The 27,216-nt window shown below is 35.6% G+C and overlaps 1 protein-coding gene across 4 annotated transcripts; it reads left to right on the top strand.

Moving 5' to 3' along the window:
• The first annotated feature begins 1,076 nt into the window (after window positions 1–1,076).
• Asx (transcriptional regulator additional sex combs) lies at window positions 1,077–26,800 on the top strand. Of its 4 annotated transcripts, none has more exons than XM_019044073.2 (16): window positions 1,077–1,318; window positions 1,887–2,009; window positions 2,952–3,055; window positions 3,939–4,172; window positions 5,343–5,652; window positions 6,092–6,242; window positions 6,619–6,877; window positions 7,211–7,941; window positions 8,763–8,928; window positions 9,886–10,631; window positions 11,615–11,795; window positions 13,163–13,416; window positions 14,582–14,763; window positions 15,606–15,762; window positions 16,348–16,491; window positions 19,059–26,800. In XM_019044073.2, exons 3-16 carry the CDS (start codon window positions 2,983–2,985, stop codon window positions 19,242–19,244), a joined length of 3,774 nt encoding a protein of 1,257 aa, XP_018899618.2. In that variant the 5' UTR covers window positions 1,077–1,318; window positions 1,887–2,009; window positions 2,952–2,982; the 3' UTR covers window positions 19,245–26,800. The 4 variants fall into 4 exon arrangements, with proteins under 4 accessions (XP_018899618.2, XP_018899619.2, XP_018899617.2 ...); XM_019044074.2 differs by having other exon boundaries at window positions 3,936–4,172; window positions 13,163–13,410; XM_019044072.2 differs by having other exon boundaries at window positions 3,936–4,172.
• Window positions 26,801–27,216: the final 416 nt, after the last annotated feature.

Here is a 27,216-nt window from a genome sequence, read left to right as displayed (position 1 = left end):
TAATACTTCACGCATTGCGCAAAACACAGTGCGGTCAGCGCGGCGCGGCGGCGGAAGTTAAAATTATTAAACCACATTTATGTTTGTTCTTTCATAATTTTTTCGTTCATTTCTTATAAATGGAGGGCCTTGTTCGCACAGAGATAGGTTTGCGGAACTTAACTTTCGCGCAAAGTTCCGTGAAATTTTGCTGGTAATGTTGACATAGGGCTTTCGCAAAAAAAATGTGTCCCAACACGAATAAACGCGTCTTATGCACCCCTACCCCTCCGGCATGTTCACCGATGGTTTTTATTGATGTTTCAAAATGAATGAGAAGGGGGCGGCAACATACAGGCGGCCCATGGGCGGCAAGTAGGTGAATCCGGCCCTGATGTTACTGCCATTTAATAACTGAATTTTCAGTTGTTTAAGGCGGAAATAATTATACTTGGATGTGCTTCGATGAACATCGCTGAAATCGTCACACACTAAAATTTTATAGGGCGCGAATAGGACGTAAAGCTTGGTTTGATAGGTATCTCTAATGCCGTGGCGCGCATCGACCGACATTCCTCCTGCTAAAAAAAATGCATTTACCTAATTTCTTGGTAAAAGAAAAAAAACCCGCGGACTAGTGGAGAATAATCTAGGTATGAATTTATAATGCGACAATCAGGCGACAATACAGCAGATCTCAAACCCCTCCCCCCCTCCACTCCCTTGGGAATAGACATTTTTTTTTACCAAGACTTCGTATCATACTCAAATCATACTCTGTTTCAATAATACCTACATTTTATTTTTTAGCACACAGTACCTAACGCAGAAAGCCTAAGGCGCGAAGCGCTTTGAGGGTTTTGACCGTGAGGCGGTCAACGGACGTACCTCCTTTTTTAAATGACATTTTTTAGCCCAACTCTAACAAGTATAAGCCAAATCGTTTAACCAGTCAAAAAAAACCAAAACGGTCAAAAAAAACCCAAACGGTCAAAAAAGGCAACATGAAAATAACGCCAATATGACAACGACTTTCCGTAGGTGCTCGGTTCGCTTCGGCTATTTCCGCCACCGATATATCGCTACAAAAGAACTGCGATACGAAGCGATACAAGCGATAGAAACTGCGCAAAGTAAACAAGACTGAAATTACGAGTGCTGAAAATTACGAGTTTTCTCTAGGCAGCGTTCATTTGTTGTCATTTTGTTGTAAAAATATTTCTGAAGAAGAATCCAATTTTTCTCATCAGTGAATAACTATCGTTTCGTTACTTCTTGGTGAAAATGGCCTAATAATTCCTCATCTCTCGGAGTTTCCGATCCGTATCACCCAAATAAGGTAAACATCTTTCCGTCTACATTCCTCTACCGAATGTAATCACAATGGCTGTTTATTTCCATTCATGTCTGAAATTCGTTTTTCCTAGATATGCGCATCGTTATAGTCAGTCTTCTTGCCTCTTATCATGTTGGTTCTTTTTTATCTCCTTCTCCTCAACCCACTCAATTCTCCATTCTCTCTCTTTGAATCTTATCATAGAGGCACTCATTAAGGTGACCTGACTACGGGTCTACTCGAAACTTTAGTATCATAACTTACTTTGGAACTTTCTAAGCAATTGTATTTTCTTATACCAAGTCAGTTTTACTACTCAAGTTTTCCACCAATCTAATTCATCAGCTAGTTTATTTCGAATATAAAGAATTGCCACTTGTAAGGATCAGGAGTACTGCCAGCCCTCAGCAGGCAGACTGTTTACAATTCCTAATCAGTCTACTCAAAGTGCTCATTCTTGTTTCTCTTCGTTGCTTCCCGTCCCTATTTATACCCTGTGAGTCTCTACCTTGTTTCAACATCATGACCTTTTGTTTTTACTGGCTCAGAAATATCTTTGCTTCAATTTCAGAGAAGTCCGAGTGTCATTCTTAACCTATATGTTATAATGCAAGCATCCTGTTCAGTTATGAATTTTGCTGTTTCCAAGGAGGAGGTTGAAGTTGTATGGGAAGATGTTCTGCTGAAAACCAAGGTAAGTGGATACAAACTGTCAAAATCTAAAGTGTACCTTTTTAAAGTTCCTCTAACTATGTGCAGGCCAATAGATAAAGGTTTGTTTACAAATCGTGTCGAAAGTACGTTGAACTTTCATGAAGAATTAGTCTTAAGATTACCAGGTTCGCCAACTTATTCACAATTCAAAGAATATCCTCAGAGAATAATCTTTTTCTCATTAAGAACATGATGTAACTCTGTTATTGTGCTCAATGAATCACTTTTCCATGCGTTTCGTGATGGTATTCTGACGAGAAGATCTGAGTCTTAATTCTAATGGAACACAGCCCCAATAACACTATGGGTAGCTATGAGTTAGTTATAATTTGATCTGAAAATGATTATTTCTAATAATAATTAATTCACTCCGCATCAGGCTTACTCTTTTGCTCCAGTTCATCTTGCATATTGATGGCCAAAGTCTGACACAGGCAGGGGTGCAAAAACTTCTCGACTACCTGACCAGGTAGGTCACACGTGTAAGTTGGAAGGCCCCCAAAATGGTTTTTTGAAATGGCAATTCTGGCAAAATCGTGAGCATTTTGGCCAAACTGCGGTCAAAATTATGTGATTTTTGTAGAATTGCTGTATAAACCACGTGCTTCGCGCAAAATAGCGCCAATTTATGCGCACAGAGCCATACGAAAGTTAGTATTTTGCAGTTTTTGGAGGAAAAAGGGTTTTTAAAAATGGAAAGACCGACTGAAAGAATGGAAAGGCTAAGAATTTTCTGCACCCCTGGACACGGGTCTCTAAAATTAAGGGTTTGTTCTGCAAATATTTGCTTGTCATAACGGTGCCAGACTATTGAACAAACTGTAAAATACCTTGCGCAATTTCTTGTCATCCATTTCACTTCACCCTTGAAATACTTGCTCTCAGTTTAATCTGAAGTATATTTTCTCATTATCTCTTGCAGATGTAAATCAGAGAATGTAATCAGCAGCATCATGGATGAGTCCACAAGTAAGGCGGGGAAAGTGACCCAAGCATTATCACCAGTCAAACTGCAAAAAGTAAAAGGTAACAAGTTGCCTCTTATAAATTCGCTATTCCTTTTCTGTCTTCACCATAGTTCATGCAGATAGAGCTTGCGCATCATATGTTGAGACAAATGTCAATCTTCGATTAGCTCTGAATTCGTACCACTCAACAGGTTATTACTCGTAGTCAGGTGGCACCACTGGTGAATGGTGACATAAACAATACTTTGATGTTTGTCTCAACATACAATGCGCAAGCTCCACTAGAAAATGCTTTGATGAACTTTATTTTGTACCAAAATTCCTTCAGATGAATTCTAAAGAATGCTTAGAAAGAACCTGAGTATCCTGGTTTGATCCCTAGAGTACATATTTGGGGAGATTATTGCCATGTCAGACGTGCACAATGTGCGCGATGGCCCAATCCAAGGATAGCGGGTGGACTGTGTGTGCCTTCGAATACAGTGTACGCTCTGCTAGGCAAGAATAAGGCCTTCTTCACACGAGCGTAGTTTAGGCAAATCAGTTCCACAAACTATAGGTAAGTTAAAAAGTTAGCCTGAAATTCTGCAAACTGCTCTTGTGGAGACAAGGCCTTAGCAATTTGAACGTCAGAACCTATGTGTAATGGTATAGAATTTCAAGTATATTAACAATGTCGAAGGTACTAAGTATGTATAGGATGCCTTTCGATGCTGCCGAGAATTCAAATTTGCAGCATCTGCGATTTAAAATTATTGAAAGCGCATCCTTTTGGCTGAAAACACTTCAAGTTCTTTGATTTTGACCAATTCAAATTTTATCGATGCAGCTTCTAAAAATTTCTTCTCTTGGATTCTTTCCTTCTTTTTGAACCTAATCACTCAATTTATTACTTTGCTTAATTTATTGCTTACTTAATTTATTTTTTCATTGTTTAGTAGGCAGTAGTGCTGAAGATGAATCAACTGGTGAGGAGCGAGGTGGTGTTTGGAGCATCGCTCGAGAAGAAGTGTCTCCTTCAATATCAAGATGTGCTCTCAATCACCCTCATTCAAAGAAGGTAATGAAACATGCCCTTCGTCAACAAGCAAAGAGACGTCGCAAGAATACAACCATTGCCGCAGGGAACTCAGCCCCGCTACCACGCCCAATCTTGGTACCGCCTCAAGCAGAATGTGAGTTGATCAACAGCTTATTAATCCATTCTTTACTTTAAATTTCGTGCAGATAACAGGTATAGGGTGTCTACTGATACATAAATATGTAAAATGTACATAAATTAACGAGTCGGTACGTAAAATGCGTAAAAAGTACAAATTTTTCTCAGAAAGCACTAATTTGTGTATGGTGCGCATAAGTCTGCGCGAGGCGGACGGAGTGTGCTCGTTTGAATTGTGTAGATTTAGTTCTGCTTTACGCCGCCAGAGTGAGTTGCGTGATACAGTAACTGATGAGCTGTGATTGGTCTGCGACGATGCACGGTGTGCCTCGTTGGGTGGGCTCGATGCTCGGTGAAGTGTATCATGTTTATTTTTTACCCGCGTCACAACGTAACCTGCTTATCCTTTTTCATGCTTCATGAAAATCAGGGATCATATTCTTTCCCAACAATTTTTTTTTTCTTTTACTGAAAGAAGGGTTTGTTTGGATTTTGTAAATTTCTTAAAGTATTATCTTAAAAGTTAAGACATTTGAACCCTCCCCTCACCTTTTTTTTCTGCAAAAATAACTGCATTTTATCTACAACGTAATTAGTTTTTATGGAAGCCTGTTTCTAGCCCTCATAATGAGCCCATGATCAATTTGAAAAAATTGATTGTCTTAAAGGTGCAACAGGTTAGCAGTAAGCGCTGAGCAATTTTGTAATCGCACAAACGATTAGTAAAAAAGTAAGTAGGGAAAATGTGCTAATTGGATTACATTTTGCAATAAGGAACCACTATCTCTAGCTCTTCCATAAAAGCATGTATCTGCATGTATCTTTTATCTTAGATTTTTTTTTTTAATGGCACATATGTTGTTTCTAAAATGAGCCAGAAACAGTGGTTCCTTATTGCAAAATGTAATCCAATTTTGTCGTGGTCATACATGAAAAATACATAATTTTTTCTTATCATACTTAAAAGATACATAAAATGTACATACTTGTTTTTTTTAAAGAGCCAGTAGACACCCTGCAGGTATCCATCAACAATGAGTAGCTAGTCTGTATAAATAGAACATCATGTAGCAACAGTAGGGAAAATGGTAATAAAATCAATATTTAGAATAATCATTATCATTACCATTTTTATAGATGAAATATTAGGTAACTGATTCCTTAATATTTTGTTTGGTACTTGCAGTGGAAGAAGAGGTGGAAAGCCGAGTAAGACCTGCAACAATGATGGAGGTACTCAACTCAATTCCTGGCTTCACGCTGAAACCAAGGAAGCGTTCCAACAAGAAGCTCTCTCCTGCTGCTCAGTTGGAGCAGCTTCAAACAAGGGAAGGTTCCATTGATTTGGAAACACCTGACTCAATTTTAGTTCAAACCAATTTACGGTTTCTCCTCAACAAGCACACGTTTGCATCATTACCACCATTGTACCAGTGCAAATTGGTTCAGCTTCTCCCTCATGTTGACCGAACCTACCACTCCGACTCCACTTTCAGGTAAAAATTTTACACTCTCTTCCTTTTAACTCCAATACTCAAATTTATTTTCCATGCGTAGTTGCGTGATAAAATAATGTATACATTTATCAAGTCCTTTTAGTAAAGCTGGAATTTTTAATCGCAGTAATATTAACACACCTTAAATACTGTTAGTAAAGATGTATCCTGTATCCAATCTCTGCCATAACATCATAGTCTTCTTCTATTTCATTGTTACATTTAACAGTTACTAGTTCTAGGTTCATTCCTTTAATCTTGAGCTTGTATTCATAGCTCTGGTATGATTAAAAATTTCTGAAAGCCGTTTTTCAGCGCATTTTCAGGATAGATTTTTATCCGTCTTGGTCATCAAATGTTTTCCAAATTTCCAAAATCTTTTTTGAAATGTTTCCTTCATTCTTGATTCTCAATCACACTGTTTGAACGTTTTTGATAGGTTAAGTGCAAGTGGATTGAACAATGAATTTTTTGCAAGAGCCCTTCAACAATGGAGAGAGAGGTTGGCGGAAGGAGAATTCACTCCTGAAAATCAACAGAAACTAAAGTTAGAAGCTGAAAAAGAAAAAAGTAAATTGGATCCTTGGAAGGTAAGATTTCGTAATTTTTATTCAGCATATCAAAAATGTATATCAACTGCTATTTTCTTCCTTTATTAAAAACTTTAAGAAAAGAGGAGTAGCGTTAAGGGCCTTATCCGGCCCTGCCTGGATTTTGCCAGGTGTTTCATATTTTCCATGCACTAGTCCCATGTAGACCTAACAGCAAATATTTTACCAAACAGAGCCAGTACAAGTGTGCAGCAGTACCTCAAACCCAAAATCCTGGAATTAAAGAATAATAATTTCCGCTGGATTTTCGGCTGTTGCTGCCTCTCTTTTAATCTTGAATCCATTCTTGGTCTTTCAGTAAGTTTGGATTATTCCGCACCGCTCTGTTCTTAAAGTTAATATTTTGTTTTTCTAGCTGAAACATTTTGAGCCGATTTGGGGTGAGAGCAACACCTCAGCACTTCACACAGCAACGAGCACAGCAGCTCTATCAGTTGTCACCGCTTCCGAATGGACAGCACCAAAATCTTCTCTCAAAGCAACCATCAAAGTCCGTCCACCTGCAGCGAGACTTCGAGGAGAAGGAGCTGTAACAAGGGCGTTATCGTCATATCGTGGAAAACGAGAAGCTGAAGATCATGACTTAGAGGAGCAACCAAAGAGGAGCAAGTCAGGTGAGATTTCTTAAATTAATACCAAGAAGACTAAGTAGACACTTTGAGGAGAAAATTTTCCAGAATGTGTGGCCCTCTTAATCCCAAAACGAATGCTCACACCACTTTCATGATCGAATTAACTCTTGAAAGGTATTTTTAACAAACAAAAAAATTGGAAGCTGGGAAGCTTTTCGTTTTTGTAGTACGAGGTCAATTCATGTAGCTTTCCTCTGAAACAAGAGGTTATGTATCGATTAAAGAAATGATAATTTTCAACTATACCTAATATGTTGAGAAACTTTTCATGCAGACATATACTAAATAATTTTTAAACCTATCTCTCTGTTTCAGATGCTGCTCACACTCAAACTTCAGCAACTGTATCAAACCATGTGACCGAATTGGACAGGGATCAGGTAGATTCCTCTTCGCCCTGTCGCAGTTCATTGCAGGTAGAATTTTCAAGCGACGGAATCATAACAACAAGTCCTGTAGCCAGTGTGTCTCCTGTTATTCCTTCGAATATCTCTACGGTTGAAAAATGTTCCATGGTTGTGGGGGCTGCCTCAGAGTATACATGTATAATACCATCAGAGGAAGTGTTCAACGCCCCTCCGATGGAGATGAAATCTGAGGACCTCCAAGGTCATGACTCAGATGACTTCATCTACGTTGATCCCTCCGCAGATTACAATGAGTCTGAAAATGAATCTTCCCTTGCTGATACAAGTGGAGGTGATAAGGACAATTTATTGTGTCCAGTCTCGGAAGCAAACTGCCTTGGTTTAACAGCAGCAGAGGATGTGTCCACAGTCCAAGACTCCTCTACAGACACTTGTCCTCTACAGAGTAAATCTGAGGAAGAAAAAATTGTTGAAACCAGTGAGACGACAAGTTTGGTGCTATTACCTTCGCCCTCCAATGGATCCACCGTTTTTGATGAGGATTCTGTTGTGAAGTCTGAGGAATCAATCCCTGTGGAAACAAAAATCAGCGAAGAACTAGTCATGGAAACTACAGTATCATGTGTGGATTTTGTCGAAGCTGACAACGATAAAGTAGCAGACTCTGTCCAACAAGAGGTACCTATTTTGTCTGATTAATTGTTTTTCTTTAATGCAATCACTCCCCTTACCTTTTGATTGTATATCGCCTATGGCACCATGGAAAATATGCCTTTTCTCGGACGGTGGTATTAGGCAACAAACAAGTTGCACCCTCAATCAGGCATCATAATGCACAAAAAATAGTGCTTTTCCATGATATATCTGACATGGAGAAATCAAGTCATTTAATTGCCGATGATTACTGCAAAGTTGGCCGTGAAGTTGTCAATTAGTTGACTCGATCATACCGGTGCCTATTTTAAATGCAAGTTAGATGCCACCCACTCACAGAGTCATCTGCAGGTGTAAATACCCCAGTGCATTTCATCAAATGAAATGCTGGAACAAATGGGAGAGTGGTAGCTCATTCATGAAGAAGCACTGAAAAGCAATGTGAAGCAATTCCTACAATTCATGGCAACATCTGTTTTGGAAATGTAAGTGGGGTAATCCACTCGAGTTGCAACTACCAAGCTGTCTACTTATATACGTCTCATTTACACATCAGCTAGTTATTAAAACAACCATGATTTTTTCCGGTTCTTAAGACCTGTCTTGAGTAAGCAGTAGACTTGGGGTAGAAAATTTTTAATAAATCCTGAATCCTAAAAAAGTCATCAATAACTGAGAATTCAGTTTCTATGAATGCGGGGAAACTGCCTGCGCATGAATGTGACCTAAATTCTTAGATTTAAATTTACAGAAAATGAGATTTTAAGTGTACGCAACTCAATCACTTATCACACGTTTCTACCCATTGCATATTTTCATTTGATGTAAATTTCTTTTCTTTACAGGCAATCCTAACTGATGCCAGTGAGTCAAATATAAAGAGCTCATCATTTTTTCCCGATGAATGTAATTCATGCACGATAACAACGAACCAGATGGACCTTCCACATAATCCTATAATGGAACCTGTCACAGACTCAAGTACAAATAGCACTGGAACTGACTTACCAGGTATTTTTGCAGTTTATCGTTTATGTTGTCTCGGATGCTTCAAAAGCAGAATTGAATCAGTCCATTACAAAAGGGCTCAAGCGCCAGGTGTGAAAATACAGAAAAACAGTAGAAACTGTATGAACCAGCCCTTTTTAAATTGCAGATTAATTAATAATGCGATTAACCAATTCATCGCTTTTATATTTTGTAGCTCTGAGATTTATAAGGGGTCAATTGAGACAGTCATTACCATTTTTCTCAAATTCTCATTTTTGGCACCTGAGCCCTTTTGTAACTGACACATTAAATTATGTGTTAGCCTTTTTTCTGCTTCATCTACAGTATTTTCAGTTTTCTTTTAGATTTTTTCTTTTTTCTCTCTCTCTTCTCTTTTAGAGAATATATCTTATCCTTATCTTGGTCATCATATGGAGGGCTTGGATTGGTCAAGAAGCAACAAGCTTTCTGATCAATCAGGAGACAGAATTTTGTCCTGTGACTTATTTTAAAATTCAGAAAGATTTGTACACGTACAATCCTTTTTTATTTCAATATTTGTAAAATGTGTTAAAAATTGTTGGTTTGATTTTATAAATCATCCAGTGTTCGAATCTTTCCAAGAAATTTACGGACTATTTGGCCAGCTGAATCCATATCTGGGGGCCATCAAGTTTTTTTGAAGACCAAAATGGTTTTCTCTTAGTTAATATTTGATGAGAAACGGTACTTTAGAATCGGGCTTTCCTTAGCTGACCACACATTCTCATAGCTTTTTTTACCTAATTGAATGCTTTTCAAGGGGTCTCCAGCAGGTGTTACTGTCAATGGAACTGATACTGGGTTCCAACAGTTACGAATTGATGTTTGTAATGTTGATACCCATAATTGTGATTCCTTCCTGTACATGAGCCTTGACACACTGCATCCCTTCTGTGGAGTTATAGCCTTTAGAAAATTGTCGCCTTTTTTTTCCAGATTCACATCCAGAAACCTTATGTGTCTCTCCGTCTTTGATGAAATCAGGAATCGACCAAGGTGATGACATTAGGTTACAAAATTCCCCTGATAATCAAAATTTAAAATCGCCAATCCCTGAGGAAAATTTTCGGAAGGAGGAAGTACCATCTGAAAATAAAGAGACTTCTGAATCTTTCACCGACAACCAGACCCTAACTCAAGAGTCAAGCAGTCCTCAAAAACTCGACGATCCTCCTTCGCAGGACGATTCAGAAGAAATGGGTAAACCAGAGAATGCTGCGAATGTGAATGGAAGTCCACATCCAAGCCCTACGCTGGAGGAAAACTCGGAGCTCACAAGAGCAGAAAATACGCTTGATGATGAGACATCAAGTGTTACAAATACCTCTCCGCAAGCCTTATCTGAAAGCAATTCTGAACACCCTGCTTTTGTTGATTCGGAGCCTATCGAATCGCTAACAAGTTCAAAAAACACCCCTAGTAGCCCAGTTGTGGGCGAAATCAACCTCCAAGAGTCTGCAGTAAATATTCCTGCACCCTCTGCATCACATCCATCTCCAGTAATGCATCTGTCACCAAGTGAACCTGTAAATTTTAAAGAGGAAACCTCTGAAAATAGTGCCACCAGTGAATCTGATCCGCATGTAGATCACCCTTTGGAAACATCTCAGAAAGATGATACTTCCGCGTGGGACGGAGTCGACTCGAGTACAGACAAACCTTTGACTCTACAGGTGGAAGGAGTGAGTACCTTTTTCAATTGCTGTTTCCTTTATCTTATATTTTGGTGTTTTTCAATTATAAAATATTAACATCACAAGAATAGGTTTAGCGTAGGCTCTGCATTGGTCATTTTAAAAGATTCAAATGAAATTGGAATGTATAAAGTGGGTACCTTCAAGATCGTAAAGTGAGACACTCTAACTCAGGGATTGATAAAGTTCTCTGCTCTCCAGAATTTCACATTAGCCAAAAAAAAAAGTCCACTACAAAAGGTGATGATTTTTAATTTTTTCTTGTCATCAGGTTTTTTCGTTGACTGGTAGGATACAAAATTTTAAACGGTAGTGAGAAGGGCTTAATCATTGCTTATATTACCATTTTAATGCAGGGCATCGCCAAATAAAAAAGGAAAAATATCCTAAGGCTTTCCAAAATTTTGGTGCTAGTTTCGCTCGTATGATGGTAAATATTATTGACCCCAGCTTCAACTAATATTCTCGCCAAAGACTAGAATCTTCAATTGAGCTCATGGAAAATAGAGTATCTCCAAAGTTTTTCAAGAGTCCTTTCCAAGAGTATCGAAAGGGGGAAGTCCCCTGCACCCCTTCCCATGCCTGGTTGGGGTTGAATTTTTTATATCTTTTCCTGTCATAAGAAATGGTACTTCTGAAATTTTCAAAATCCTAGAAAATTCTTCTCAATGCTCCAGTGTTATTCAGTTGAAACTCTAACACGAAAAAGCAGAGCTAATTTGCTGCAGTTTGTGAAATCAAGAGGAACTTTGTCACGTTGAATATTGCTGTACAAAAAAAAAAAAAAAAAAAAAAAAAAAAAAAAACCGTCTCAATGTCTTCAGTCGTTTGGACGAGATTTTTCAAAATGACAAATGTAAGATGAGGAAACGGAGACAAACTTTTTTCAACGTTTGTCACTTTTTAATAAGTAGTGTCCTTAATAACAAATATCTATCATCAAATTTACCTTCCTCCTCTATTTTGTACAGAAACAAGAAGAAGTAGCTGTCATACCCATGCAAGAGGAACTAGAGGTTCGTTTAGAAGAAAGCTCTCTACCAGCACCCACCTGTGAGTGGTCTGACTTTGACAAGTCAGAACCCTCAACAAATTCACAAAACCCACCTAACGCAGTTCCTTACCCTGGCCATGTTAAACTTGAATTAGAAGGTGAGTGATTTACCTAACTGTTTGATCGCTTTGCAGTCAGTTTTGTCCTTTTATCTAAATTAATTATCTTGAAAATAATTGCAGAAGCAGACTGTGTGAGATCATCTCCTCTCAAGAACTTCTGAAAAATGTATGAAATCGGGTATTTCCAAAAAAAATTTGAGGAATAATCAGTGCCAAAGAAAATTAAAACCAAAAAAAACTCATTTTATAAAAAGGGCACTCAGAGATAGCATCAAAACTTTTTAGGGGTTGACTAACTCACATATCGCAAAACTCAAAAATAAGAGACACCAGTTCTTTTTAGACTTGAAATTTCTTCTCCTCATTTCATACCCACTCATCCCCCAAGTTGTGTATCCGTATAATGTCACAAGCTGTTTGGCTGCAAAAAATAAAATTCAATCTGAACTGTAGTGTCAACCTCCTGAAAAAGTAAGGAAATTTTACTCGATCTCAGACAGTCATAAAATTATGTTTATGGCTCAGAAGTTTTCTCATCCTTGAAAACTTTTGATTAATGCGCCCACTGTGGCCGAATGCTCAATTGCTAAAATGGAAACTAGTGCTGTTTTTGCCTGAGGATTGGCTTCTACCAAGAATCACATCTAATTACTTTTTAATATCATTGTCAGCATCCTCCTGGCAAAGTCGCTCACAAAAAATGGGCACAAGCAACCTCTATTGGAAGTTAGGGTTCGTCCACAACAAGTCAGAAAATTTTTAAATCAAGTCAGGCAAAGTTGGGGAAGAATCAGGGTTTTTTTAAATAAAAAATAAAGTCCATCAAAAGTGCTCAGAATGACTAATTTTCAGCTCAAAAAAATATGTTGAGTAGACCAAATGGATTGCATTTTGGAAAAGGAACCAGGAGCATCCCGATGTTGCTAGGATTCTTTGCGATAAAATTACTGAAATCATGTAAAATATCAAGTTTACTAAGGAAATTTTTAGCTTGAATTTATAGCTTATTGGGAGTAATGATAAAAATCTAGATGATCAAATTATATTTGCAAGGAATAAAAGTCGCACAATCTTAGCAACTTTGGAATGCTCTTGGTTCCTTTTTGCAAAATGCAATTGGACAACATTTTGCAATTCAGAACTATTTTCAGCCAGGTTTAAAAACAACATAAGTGCCAATAGTTTCCCTATGCACATAAGTGTTTTCTCAGATGAGTCATAATTTATAGCTCCAAATTGCAAAATGCAGTCCAATTCAAGTAGCATCATCATTTCTGCTACCTCTTAATTTGTTAATAACTAATCATCGGTCTCATTCGCACAACTTCAAAAAATTTAATGACTCCAATGTCTTTCTTTGGTTACTTTGTTTTTGATGACTCTTTTTCTCTGTTAATTATTAGTTACTTTGACACCAGAAGTTGACAATCAAGTATCTTCAACAGTGGAAAGTAGTGGAGCGGTTATCGCACCAACAACGATAGTGTGTCTGCCGTCTGTTGCTGCCCCTCCTTTACCCCCTGTTTCTGCTGTTGCCGTCCCCTCCACACCAAACATGGTCAGCTCACCAGCGCTCCCATACCTCGCGTTATCCACCAGCACGCCTGTCACTGCTGTCAGAGCAATTCCATCGATTCCTTCAAAACCAAATGTAAAGGTATTTTCTAGTGTCTTTCAGTAGCGTGGCGTGCTTTGCGATATATCGATTGATACGCCACTCAAACCTATGAAAAAAGATCGATTATCAGGGTGTTCGCAGCGAACACCTAAGTAATCGATTCTTCACCATAGCTTCAAATGGCGAGTTATCGATAATCGATAATTCACACCACGCCACTGGTGTCTTTGCTTGCTTTTTTTTGAGGGGAGGGGGAGGGAGGGCACTCATTTTCCCCCATCATTTTTATTTTGGATCAGTTTGTTGATCCATTCATGTGTGCATATTTTATAAATGGCTATTTACTGAAGAGGATCAAACTGCAAATTTCGCCAATCTTTAAATTTAATTTTCCCCTACCTTATAGAGCTTGAAAAACACCCCCTTTAAGCTTTTCAGTCACTGTGATCCTTGAAGTCTCTTAATACGGAGTTGTTGAAAACGATCTCATCATATTTCTCAATTGTCCGCAAGAATTTTCTTGAAATTCGAATTAATCCCCTAAAAAGGGGCAATGTCAGGTTTTCTTTTTTCTTTTTTTTCCAGAGCTCATTTTTTCTTTTACAATCTCATTTTATTATTTTTCCTCTTTAATTTGTTTGAAAAATGTAGAGTAACAGTTTCATGGTGTCGCGGTCCCCCCCCCCCCCATTCAGGAATCAGGCCTTGACAGATTTTTTTTTTTTGCTTTTATATTTTGCTTTTTTGCTTTGTTATTTTATTTCAGTTTTATTTGTAAGTAATATCAGTTTGGATTTTTTTTATAAGTCCTTGTGAGAGATTTTGTTTTTCCAAACTTGTTGGGGTTTTCAATTAAAGCTTACAATTTTTTGGGTAGAAGGAGAGGAATTTTCTCAATTTCAGATCTGATGACAGCAGACCTTTAAATGAAGTTCTTATGATGATAAAAAAAAAAAATAAATCTTCCCAGATTTGGCATGTGAAGAATTCCTTTTGGGATCCCATTCGCATTCTTCTCTCCCCAGAATTTGACGTACGATGATTTTATGATATCATGTTTTAGTGCTATTGCTGATTCTAGCTGCTCGAGTAAAATAATAAGTGAGAAACATGTGAACTTGGAAGTTGAGCAAATAGAAAATTCTGTGAGACGTGGTGTTTTTCTCTGTTTCAACCTGTATCTTAGTCAAGATTTCTCTTTCAGGCGGGAGGTCCGAGTCGAGGGTCTCGAGGCACATCAAACAAACCTCCTCCCGGAGCTGTCAATTTAGAAAGGAGTTATCAAATATGCCAAGCAGTCATTCAGAACAGTCCAAACAGAGATCAATTACGCTCACAGTTGAAGCCTCCTCCATCCACCCTTCTCAGCAAAGAGGGTGTGAAAACGTATGTTAAGCTTATTTTCATAAGGTTTCTCTCATTTGATTCTGAGACTTAAAGTTTTGGTGCATTTCTGCCCTCATGAGTTTTATGTATGTATCCAGCATTTATTCCTAGCAATAATATCACCTGCATTGCAACAAAAATGTGAACAGGTCAAGGTGCGTAATTCTATCCTCATCATGAATAGATGCTACCATTTTCTTTAAAGGAGATTACAAATTATTGAAGGAAATGATTCCTTCTTTTGAGCTGAAGATCTGACACGTGAAAGCAGTCAAATGAACTACCTAGCAAAGAGACTCTCTTTGTCAAACGAAAACCTTTAGCATCACCGTAAGACCGTAAGAGGTTTGGTGTCCATCTCCAACTTACATGAAAGGTAAGGTAGGGTGTCTACCGGTCTGGAAATACACTGATTTTTTCAGAGTGCTCCAGAAGTTCTGAATATTATTGAAATATCGCAAGAAGGTCTGGAAATTTTTGTTTCATGCCCTGCATATTTTTAAAGTAGCCTGGAAAGTATGAAATTGCTTGTGCATTGATTCTTAGTGCAGCATTTGCTCGCTAGATAGTAATTGTACAGCCAGTTGATCTTAAGGCCCCCAATGAGCTTCGAATCTTGTGGCTGTGTCATTTTGTCGCAATTAGCTCAAGAGTTTCAAATTTCGGAAATTTATTGAATCCTGGAAATTTCCCGAATTTCTTCACATAAGGGTACTGGATAAGTACTGATGTTTTCTATCGAGGAGGTCCTGAATATTTTGGGGAAGTGCTGAATGAGTATTGTTTTTTTTTTTTTTTTTTTTTATTTTAATCATAATTTGCTTTATTGATTCCATGATCAGTGGTGTGCTGCCCTCCAAAGTGAACAGGCCTGGAGTTCAAACTACTAAGCCAGTTCGAGGCCTCCCGACCCCACCAGTCCTTGTCAAGCATGTTTTTACATCATCGCAAGGAATACCGGTCACCATGGCTGTTTTGCCTCCTGTTAATACCCCTGAGGTAATATTACAGCGTCATTTATTGTCATGTATTATTTAGCCTGAAGGAGGTAGCAAACTAGTTTTTTCTGTAGGAAGTGTTGACAAGAAGCTTTATCTATTTCAAATCTAATGATTAGCCTTCAATTTTAGTTTTGACAAGTACTTTCTTTGTGGTGCATTTTCTTTCTATCTATCGTAAAATCCTCTTACTCAACAGAATAATCCTATCTTTTCTCTGTCTTAAAATGCCAATATTACAAAATACGTATATCCATTTAATTCTCAGATTAGTCTCCCCTTATTCACCTAAATGTTGTTTATCGTGAACATAAGGAGTTCACATAAGTTTTGACATTTTTTTCGACTTTTAAACAAATGTCAAATTCATAATCTTTCTGGAAGTTGAAATAATGAATTTCTACTTGTGTACAACTCTCGGTTGCTTGTCGTAAATCGGTCATCTGCTTATATTTTGTATAAAAACCAAGCCCATGAGCCGACTATTGATTTCTCAGTTGTGATTGTTCTGCTGAATGTACTGAAATGTGCTGAATGTCTTTCTGGAATATCTTACTGAATATACTGAAATATATATGAAATTCAGATGACTGATGGAGGACAATTTTTATTGGTTCAAAGAGGGACTGGCCTAAGTGGTGTCCGCAGACCTTCGAGCGCTCCACCAGCCAACATTAAACTACCTGTCTCCAGTGTCGCCAGAAACCGACCTGCCAGCGTCGGCATTCAGGTACATTCCCCCGATTTAATGTTTCCTCAGAACTGCATAATTCCTTTTACGGTTGTCAGGTTGACAGGTGATCCTCAATTCAATTCACCAGATTAGGAATACTGAAAGCATCCATCTCTGGCTTTATACAGTAGTTACAATTTGAACATACCTCAAGAAAGATGAGCTTGATATATTAGGTAGATTACTACTTATCTCTTCATGTATCTAACTTTAATTTATTCTTCCAATATTTTGACTCCTATTTCCTATTTTATTAATCTATTTTTACACTATTTATGCTGCATATTATGTTTATTTATTTTTGAACATTTATTTTTTTTTATGCTCTCCCTTATTTTCTTTATTTTTATATCTATTTTATCTTGTATTTTCTTTTCTATTATTTATTTAAAAGTTTCTCTATTTTTCTATTTGTTTATTTAGTTATTTTTATTTTACTTTTTTAGCATGCTCAAAGTTAGTTTACAGTTCATTCAAATTTCAAAAAAAATCTGAAAGTTCGTCTAATAATACTTAACACACTCTAGAGTGATTTAAGTCAGAGCAGTTTTTTTAAAAGGATATTTCAAACTTTTGAAATGTCGGCTAAATGATGTATGCACTAATGTTTGTGGAGCCTCAATTAACCAATCAGGTTCAAACTTAGGAGTTGCTGCTTCTAATTTTGATGTGGTTTGACCTCGAAAATATTTCAACTACAGCTGATTGATGGATGCTTTTTAGTGTTTGCAAATGGGCACCTGAAATCCCCAATAAATTGTCTCCTTATCATCATTTGTGGCATGAGAATTGAATATATATGTATGTATTGGTGAGTATGTTTGATGGTGGAGAATTACAGAACGTACATCATGATAATAGTTTTGGGATAAATTCAATGCTAATAGTACAGGTGGGATCTCAGAGACCCATTTTTTAAACACTGAAAAACTCCTTTCAACCAGTTGTGCTTGAGCTATAATTTGTTGCAAAATAAATTAAATCAGAGGTGGTCATTTCTAAACTTACACTTGTAAATATTTGCTCTGACAGGCTAAGAAAAGGAGCTATATTGATGCACTCTTCTCAAGTACTTAGACCTGAAAAACCAAGCCTGCTCCTTCCGTTTGGACAAGTTTTTGAAAGTCAACATTTTCCTTTTATGTTTTGTACTATACATTAGCAACCTCTGAGACATCTTATTTTTTTATTTTCCTCCCTGATGCTCTATGAAGAAATGCAAATTAGAGTATAGCTAGGGACTGAAAATGAATGAATCAAGTAAAACAAATATTCGTTCTGAAATGCAGCGAAAAATCTCTCGGTTGAAAGATAATCAGTTGACCCTCCTCACCGGAAATGCTTAGTGAAAGCTAATTGTACAGCTCAATTATCCGACAATTTGTAGTGAGAGCTGTATTACACATTGGAAAAGTTTGATAATCAAAATCACAAAGATAAGACTGAAAAAATGTCATTTTAGGCTCCTCATATAACCAATATGCACAGTCGTTGCCAATACTCTACCAGAATTGTAAATCATTGTTATTTAATCGGAAAAAACGCTAAGAACCACATTTTTATTCAATTTTTGTGCAAAAAAAACTGGTTTTTTCGTTTCGATTAACTTACTTTTGAATCAAAAACTCAATTCAATTACGTCACTAGTGGTCAGATAATCAGAGTATAGCTGTATTTACCTTCCTCCTCCCCAATGAACTCCTCTTTTTTTCTTTTTTCGCCCAGAGAGTTTAAAATGGGTTGTCAATATAAACTCATCAGGCAAGATAGGAGGTGCATGGTGTCTACCATAATACTCCATAAAGCAAGCCAAAATGAATTAAAGAAATAGCGTTTCAAAGCTTGACATGTATTGTTTATTTCACTATTTTATTGAGCAACAAAGGGAGCATCTTTTCCTTCATTTCATTTTTTAATTTTTGGAAGGATATTTAATGAAAGAAGCCCTTCAACACTTCTATCAAAATTATTAAGGCTGTCTTGTACATTCAGTACACTACATATTTTGGCTGAAACTGCATTCATATTACATACCTTAAAATAAGACTTTCACTGACTAACTGCCATTTCCTTTGCTAATGATTTTAGAATACTCTGGGATCTTTCTCTCTAGCACTGACTGTTAGCTTAAAACTTAAAAAGATATATGAAAAATTTGTTACAATGTACGAGGATTTGTGTAAATTGTGTGCTTTTAAAGTTGACCATCTTATTTGACTCTAATTATGATAGCCTCAACCTAGCACACGAATATTAATAGCAAGAAAGACCTACTTGTACACATTCTGAAATTCATTATTTCATTGTTGTATGTTTCTATTTTTGCCTCATAATTTATTATATTCATTTTTAAAGGCTCGTGCTTGTATCGATCATGATTTATCATTATTCAAATTTTTAGATTTTAGACCCTAATTTTAAAATCCAACATTTTCCCTCGGACATGGTGTAAGGAAACAGGAAAATGGTAACAACTAAAGAGCTCATAAGACAGGGACAGAGTTAACGAAGCTTTGCATGGAGTTTCCAAAGAGTCGAGCCTAACGCTACCTTCTTTGTTTCAGGCTATAACCAGAGAGCGCTTCAACGGTGCTGATTCTCCAGTTCAGAACATTTACAGTAAACAGCAATCTGTGGACAGCTGTTCTTGTAACCTGAATGCGATGGTGGTTTGTCAAAAATGTGGTGCTTTCTGTCATGACGATTGTATTTCCTCCTCAAGACTCTGTTTAACTTGCTTGATTCGATGAGCTGAACATTAGTTTTTGTGCGAGTGAATCTAATCAGTCAGCATTATCTTTTTCCATAAATGTTAGTAGCCTAGCTGGATTCATTGCTATGTCAATCTCCCAATTTTATTTTTTGAAAAAAATTTATTTGTCTCAGGATAAGTTGGTCAGGACTGACTCTGAAATTCCTTTTGTTTGACTGCAATCAGATGGTAGTGAAAGTATATCTGACCAGACCTCACCCCTCTTCTAGGACTGTAAAAATTTTACTCCAAATTGCTTTAAGCACAAAATACGTAATTGTTATTTTTCATCGAGTGTGTAGTTACAAGTAGAGATTCCAATTTTTTTTTTGTTTAGTTACATCCTGAAACAGAATTCACTACTGCAAAATAATGAGTTATTTAACTGTCTATTATGAGCTAGAATTAGTTTCTAAGATACATTATTTAGACCAAATTTTTTTTGTCCTTTGTACTCAATTTAGTTGGAAACAAAATCCAAAATAGCCATAGCAGACGGTGTTTTTTTGTTTCACTGCAAACTCATTTCAATTGATTCTGATCGCTTGAAATTAAAGGAATAATTGTGTCTCAATAGTTAGTCATGAAGAAACTAATCAGTGTGGATCAACTTTTTTTTTGTTTAAATCAGGAACTTACCTGGAAGTGTGAGAGGTAACTCGGATACATGTTTCTATATTTACAGTGACTCATTGTCTGGGTCTAATGTTCTGGAATTCTTCAGAATGCCGTAAATTGTTCCTTAATTATTGTATAATTTTTTTTTTTTTTTTTTTTTTTTTTTTTTAAATTTTTTTTATCATTGAATCAAAGAGATGGTTTGCTTCCTTTCTTAGGACTGAAATCATTGTCGTTCCTTTCCGCAGGAAGCCCCATAAGGTATGCATTGTGATCTTGCAATTTTTAAGGGGATCTTCAATTTAGCTTCATAAGAAGTACAATTTTATTGAAACCGCAGTTAAATTCAAGAGAACATATTTAAAATTGATCTTTGAAAGGGATCAAAATAATTTACCTCTACGCTTATTACAAAGTACATAAGAAAAAATATTGGAGATTTTGCAAATATTAAGGTGGTAAAAAGCTAAAACAGAAAGCTTGTAAAATACATGACATTTTTCCCTCCTTATTTTGTATTTTTTGCAGAGGCAAATCATTTTAATTCCTAGCAAGGATCCATTTCAAAATTTATATGCTTAAATTTTATTCTCAGTTCGGAAAAATTGGCATTTTTATGAAGCTAGGTCGAAGGGCTTAAACCTTGCTTAATCGTTATTTGAAAATTTGGAGGATAATTTGGCTTGCATTTTACAAGTAGGAACTATTGTTGCTGGCTCATTTTACGTAGAAACAACGAATGTGCCATTTGCTTCCATATGCAGTCGTAGGTAAATGCTTTTACAGACGAGATAGAAATTTTAGTTCCTAATTGCAAAATGAAGTCCATTTGTTTTTCTCATAGAAAATCCTGTCAAACTTTCACTAGGAAGCAAACACCAGTTTCCTTATAAAAAAGAGGCCCCCCTCTCTTCCCCTCTCTCCGCTCTAATGCAGTCCAGTGAATGGAATGGAACTTTAGCATCCTCAATTATTTTATTTAGTTCCTGAAAATTAATCTAGTTTTAATTGTTTGTTTCCTTACTTTGATTTTAAATTAAACTGGTGGGCTCATTATTGAAATTGATAGACAAAGCAATGAAGCAAAGAAGAAGATGGGAAAATGGAGCGATTCTATTGGTGGAAGCGGGTGGTTCCAATGGACAAAGGAACTAAGTAAAACACTAAATAACAGCAACAGACAAAAGACGCTGTAGTCAGTCCATCATTTTCTCCCTTAGTCCATGACAACCTCCCGTTTCAACAAATACGATTGCTCTTTGTCTATTACTTCGTCTATCAATTCCAATAATCATCCCACTGGTCCCTTATTCAGTTTCATTCTTTTCGTTATCCCTAATAAGTTGAAAGCCTTTTTTTTCTTTTTTCCTTTTTCTATTCAACAAGTAATTATCAATTTATTCTTCTAAATGTTTTATTATCTATTATCTGTATTGTAGGTTTTCAGTCAAATTTGTTTTATCTGTAAAGGTTCTTTTTCCTTTTTTTACATCTTTTAGGAAGGGACGAAGTAAATTAAGAAAACTTTGGAAGTGGTTAACAAGATAAAAAACAACTATGTATAATGTTTTGGTGGCAATTCACCCTGTTCCTGTGTTATGAATTGCTTCAGTGTTTTAACTGTGTTGATCGTTCGGCATTCTGATTGTATCATCCAAATGAGCCAGTTTGTTGTTTTAAGATTGTCAGCAAAAATATTTGGGGAAAACATCCAACAACTTGTGACAAACGGGTGATATCAAATGTCACGGCAAGTGAGCAAAGAAGTTGTACTGAAATGTGTCTGAATATTTAGTATTGAAGAAGAAGACCGATTTTAATTTTTGCCCGTTTGCATTTTGACAGTAATTCTCTGTTACCAAACAAGCCATACCCATTTTAAGACCCTTTAATTCGAAAAGTTATTTCCCCATAACTTCAACAGGAGCCCATGAATCTTATCGTATTAGATTGAAAAAAAAAGAATAAATAAATGAAAAAAATAAAAAGTCCATACATCTCTCTCACACACAAATGAATTTATCATTTATGAAGTAGGGACTCTCATTTTTTGGAACAAAGAAACGTATATTCTTAATTGTTTGAATATTTTTCCCTCTTCCCAGTCTTTAATTCTATTTTTTTCTCATTTGTAATTTATGTGTACAAATAGTAGCGTCAAATAAGATTTCTTTGTACACTTTTCAGATTTTATTGTATTTTAAAGTTTTTTGTTTTGTGATAGTGATTGTTAATGCTTAACTATTGTACATTACATTATTTATATATTTATTTATTTTATTTTATTGATTTTGTAATTGTTCTCTATTATTTTTAAGGGTCTTATTTCACAATTGTCATTGCTTTGTAATATATTATTCATTAAGACACATCATTTTGTTTCTCAGAAACCTGTGTGTGAATATGTTTTAGATTTAGCGTGATGTCCAAGATTTATTCAGTTCATACTTGTTAATTTATGAAAACCGCTCAAAAAGTATAATCTCTTTTATCTTATGTCGTTATTTGTGAAAGCATTGTATATATTAGGTCTTCCGATAAGTTAAAGTTAATTTGAAATGAAAGAGTATTACAAGTTGAATCTTCCTAATTTGATTTGTGAGCCAATAGTTATTTATTTTTTGTATGTTCTTGTGAGATTATTACTTTTTCAATATGTAGCAATCGTTGGGGCAGACAAACTACAAAATGTAAGGTACATATTCGATTTTTCATGGACCCAGGATCATAAATTTATGAATGATCATTTTTTTCCCCTCTTATAGCTCCTAAGCTCATGTATCTGGCTATCAAATATGACTTTTAAAATTATTATGTACACCAGCATTCTGAGCTCCAAAATTCGAATATGTATCTTTATTTCAATGTAAAAACGCTGCGTTAAGTTCCTTAATCGCAGCAGATAATTTTTTATTTTTTTGTTTGTTTTTTTATTGTTTTATTCAGTGTGTAGGTCAGAGTGCATTTTCTCTCAGAATTTATGTGAAGAAAAAAAATTATTTATCTATTAAATTTTAGATTTTAAAATCAGAAACAATATCGGTCTCGGTCTCTGGACTCTGCATTTTTATATTGATTTAAGGTCTCAGAACAATTTGCTCTTGTTCAAGAATTCTTAGTTTTTGGTGAAATTTTCTTTGTTCATAAAGACATTTAAAGGACAGGAACTTTTCGTCAATAACAAGCTTGAAATTTAAAACAGAAAGAGGCAATAATACTTTCAGTCTGATCATTGATCAGTTGTTTTTTTGTCAGTTCAGTAGAATTTCATATTCTTGTTTTCATTTGGTTTTTTTACTTGAATCTTAATATTGCTGCTGCAACAATGAATGTGAGAAATGCAGCCGCTGAAGTTAGAATGCCAATGGATAACTATCGAGCAGACTTTCACAACCATAAAAATGTCGCTGATGTAATTCTTTGATTCTATTTTCTATGTAATGTGGATCTTGATGCATTTTGGAATTTTGATAACATCAAAATGTTGATCTGAACTGTATTCAAAGCTCCGTCAATAGAGTTTAAATTGCTTTAAACCTAAAGTATGTTAAAATGTTGACAAGTGCTAGCACAGTCAACATGCTCCCAGTTCGTTCAGTCCAAGAAGTTGTCCTAACTGTGTAACTTCTGCTTGATATTATTTTAATAGGTACATTAAATTCAAAGAAAGTGTACTTTTGACCTACTTAGCATTTGCGTCTGATTTCAGCAAAATTTTTTTAAGACAGCTAATGGTTTGTATTATGCTATCTCATCACTTATTGGAGGGTGTTTTCACAACTTATTCTTCCGAGTAACCATATTCTAATTGTGAAAAGATAATCATGATAATTATGCATTTATCTATTTCATGCTGCTAATTGTTCAATATGGAATTACCTGTTAAGTTTCATCTTTTTATATCTCTCCAAATCATCTCAGAGTAGGTCAAACATTAGTGTAGGCCATGTGTATTATAGATGTTGATATTATCCCTTTAGGTGGCACTGTGTTTTGTCGATAGTCAATGAGCACTTCCTTAATCTATGGCCTCAAAAATGTTCTCTCAATGCTCGAGAGATCCTCACAGGTCTGCCTCAAAATGCATATCTCAGAATATAGATCTAATTATCAGTGATTTTTGTGCGAGGCAGGAATTTTTTATGCCACATTAAAAGTCTCTGACCGAGCAATTAAACTCCAAGTTAGTCTATATTCTCAAGATGAAATGCTCTGAGGGAAGTGATGCCAAATAATTATAAACTGAACTGTCATTTATGAACCTTTTTCCATGTACTTGGTTTTCTATCTCCGGTATCTTACCTTTTAGAGGAACATCAGGTTTTCCATTGATATTTGTGTAACTTAGATCAACTCCCTCTGGTCGTCATCTGTCTGATATTTTTTTATAATGGGGTGGTTGGCATAGAATCGTGTTTCAATGACTCAAGCTTTTAGTTTACGCTTTAAGCTATTTGTTCAAATGCCAAGGTCCCATGTTAAAGAAGAATAGAGTTATCGTTCATCAAAAACATTGTATAAGTCACCATCCAATAAGGTAGTGCATACCATGGTTTCTTCCGCCTTGGTTTCATTCATAAGGTATGCACACATTTTGCAACAAGGAACTATAAATTGTGGCTCAGTTTAGAAACAATGTATGTAACATAGGTTTTCCTATGCACTTAAGTGTTTTTAAGAATGAACCAGATATTGCAGTTCCTAATTGCGAAATGTAGTCCATTTATCCTGATTTCTCGACGTAAAACGCAGGTAAAACCAAGGCGGAAGAAACATTTGCATGCACCACCGCCGTGCATGATTTCACACAGTATGTTTCTTTATGGGGATATTTACGTAAATATTGGATGTAGAAACTTAAAGTTTGTACACATCTTATTTAATTTTATCACTCTATAACCTTAAACCAACAAAACACGATTCTGTAACAAGTGTAAGTGGCTCACTGTCATGAAAAATTTTGGCCAGTTAAGTAGAATGTGCCTCTGAAGTGTAAAATTCTGAATCAGATGGAATGAAAATCCTCTAAATTCAATACCACCTATACCAGGCACAAATTTCAATTTCAGTCTATCATATTCGTGCACATACAAAAAATATGCTGTGATTGAGCATTGTTAATATTTTCATGAGGAAGTTTAAAAAAGATTTGACTGTCGACTTTTTATGGTGCCACAGAAACTATGCCTCAAAATACTAAGTGTAAAATGGTGCTTCAAGAGGTTTTAAAACACTTTTTGTGTGTACTTAGAAATTTCGAGTTTCTGATCAAGCCGTACCAAAGTGTTTCCATGATATCAAATCTTTACTCCTGTTATTTCTTATGAGGTACATATTTTTTCCATTTTCAAAGAAAATTTGTGCTTGATAGCTTCAATGGAGCGGAAGTTTTACTCAGGCACCCAAAAAGCTGATGTATTTTACTATCTCATGACCTCACTGCATAATTTACACATTTTATCGTTCTGTTTAGTTTTCATCATTTACTCCGGTCATTGAGGTTTTTTTTCTTTTTATTTTACGCTATTTGCGCTCAAACTTTCAATTTTTATATTTTAATTTTTTTTTATTTTATGAATTTTTTCAAGAGATTGAAGTTGTTGAATTCAACTAATTCGTTCGAACAGTGTCGTTGAGTTTTTAAATGAAGCTGTATTTCAAATTTTTGTGGATAATTTTGTTTTTATTTTTACATATAAAAAAGTCTTAAAACCAAAATATTATTCATCTGTAAAGTTGAAATTAAGAATTAAAGACCAATTTTAATTAACATAGAAAATTTAAACCGACTGTTTCACACACTCAACTCCATTTATGAACTTATAATTTATTTTCAAGCCTCCAAAATAGCCTAGTGGACAGGTCTAATTTCGAGCAATATACTCTGCTTCTTTTCTCAAAATTTATCTGAAAATTACATAGAAATATGAAAAGTTTGGTAACTAACTCCTGAGTGTTGAAGTGTTCACAGTCAACACCCATCAAACGTAGATAGATGTTCAATGTAATCTATCCACCATTTCATTACTGTTTGGTTGACTTGCTAAAGTTAAAATTGTGCGTTGATTTTGTAACTTTTGGTTTTAGATGCATGCTTCTTGGTTGTCTGCTGAAGCAACACTAGGATACACTGTTTTCAGTCATGACCTTAAACCTTTCTATGATAGAATAGATTGGTTGTTCAAAATCAAGTAAAGAAAACAAGATTTAAAACAATGAAACATCGTCATTCAGACAAAATCTGTGTAATTCCTCCTATTAAACGTTGAAGTAAATGCAAGAAAAGCAGTGCTCAATTTGAAACCTGTCCTCCATGTTATTTGCCATCTTCAAATGAATCCTCCATTTTCAGCTTGAGCAAGCAATATAAGTAGTCTTAACCCTGTTTTTGGCCTCTTTTACGATCTCTCTCAATTTTTATTGAATAATATACCTTTTAACTTTATTTATTTATTTATTTTAATTTCCTAAATTTGCTTATATTGGGAGCAATAATGTACAGTTTATTAGCCTGTAGTGAAAAGTAAGATGAGTTCATTTAATGGACCAATTTATCACTTTGCTTAAATTTTGAAAGTGGTAAGTGCCACAAAGTTTACCTTGCATGATTCGCATTTTTTCGGCTTGAATTTGAAATTTAAAAAATTTGAAAATTATTTAAAGGAGCTGTCAATTGGATAATCAACATACTTTCTTTCTTTTTATTGGCGCCATTAATAGGTGCCCAGTTTTCAAGCTGAATTTTTTTCAAGGATGCTAGAGGCAAGAAATTATAATTGAGAATGCTTTCATCAGCTTTTTTGTTTTGTTGTTTCTAGGTATATTTTTTTCTTTCTCAACCATCCGTAATATTTTAATGCCTTTCAATGCATTTTAATTTCCTCTGTTTCAAATGTAATGAAAATAAAATACACATAACTATTTCTGAAATATAAATCAGTGTGTTTTCTTTCAATGAGACTGTAACCAGCCCGAAAAATAATCTCCTCCATAAAACAGTTAAAACTAATTTTAGGAACTGCCATCGTCCTATTGTTTTTGACACATTGAACTTAGTTCAATAGATATCAATTCATCGGTGGTATTCTTTTAATATTGTACAGGACAAATTCAATTCAATGATTTGTGAGATGTTGGTATTTTGAAGCTGATTTAATAGCCTTTATTGAGATGAATTGTTAAAATACAAATAGATGGAAGAAATCTCAGTCTTAAAATTTCATTCCAAAGTCAATCTATCCAGCACAGTCTCTTGTTTATTTTTAAGTCTTAGTTTCCTCAATACGATCGTTTTGGACGGTCTTTTTTTGTTAAGTTTGATCCGCCCGTTGAATGAGAAGTTTGCGAGCTTT

Source organism: Bemisia tabaci, chromosome 7 (genome assembly GCF_918797505.1).
Source record: "Bemisia tabaci chromosome 7, PGI_BMITA_v3".
Lineage (NCBI taxonomy): Eukaryota > Metazoa > Arthropoda > Insecta > Hemiptera > Aleyrodidae > Bemisia > Bemisia tabaci.
Note: the sequence above shows the minus strand (reverse complement) of the source record. Positions and strands in the feature narration are given on the sequence as shown.

Excerpts from the sequence above, each read along its gene's own strand:
- Asx (XM_019044072.2), top strand. The coding sequence starts at position 2,983 with ATGGATGAGTCCACAAGTAAGGCGGGGAAAGTGACCCAAGCATTATCA. Across the intron at positions 7,942-8,762 it reads CAGACTCTGTCCAACAAGAG|GCAATCCTAACTGATGCCAG; the intron begins GTACCTATTTTG and ends TTTTCTTTACAG. Across the intron at positions 15,763-16,347 it reads CTCCTGTTAATACCCCTGAG|ATGACTGATGGAGGACAATT; the intron begins GTAATATTACAG and ends TATGAAATTCAG.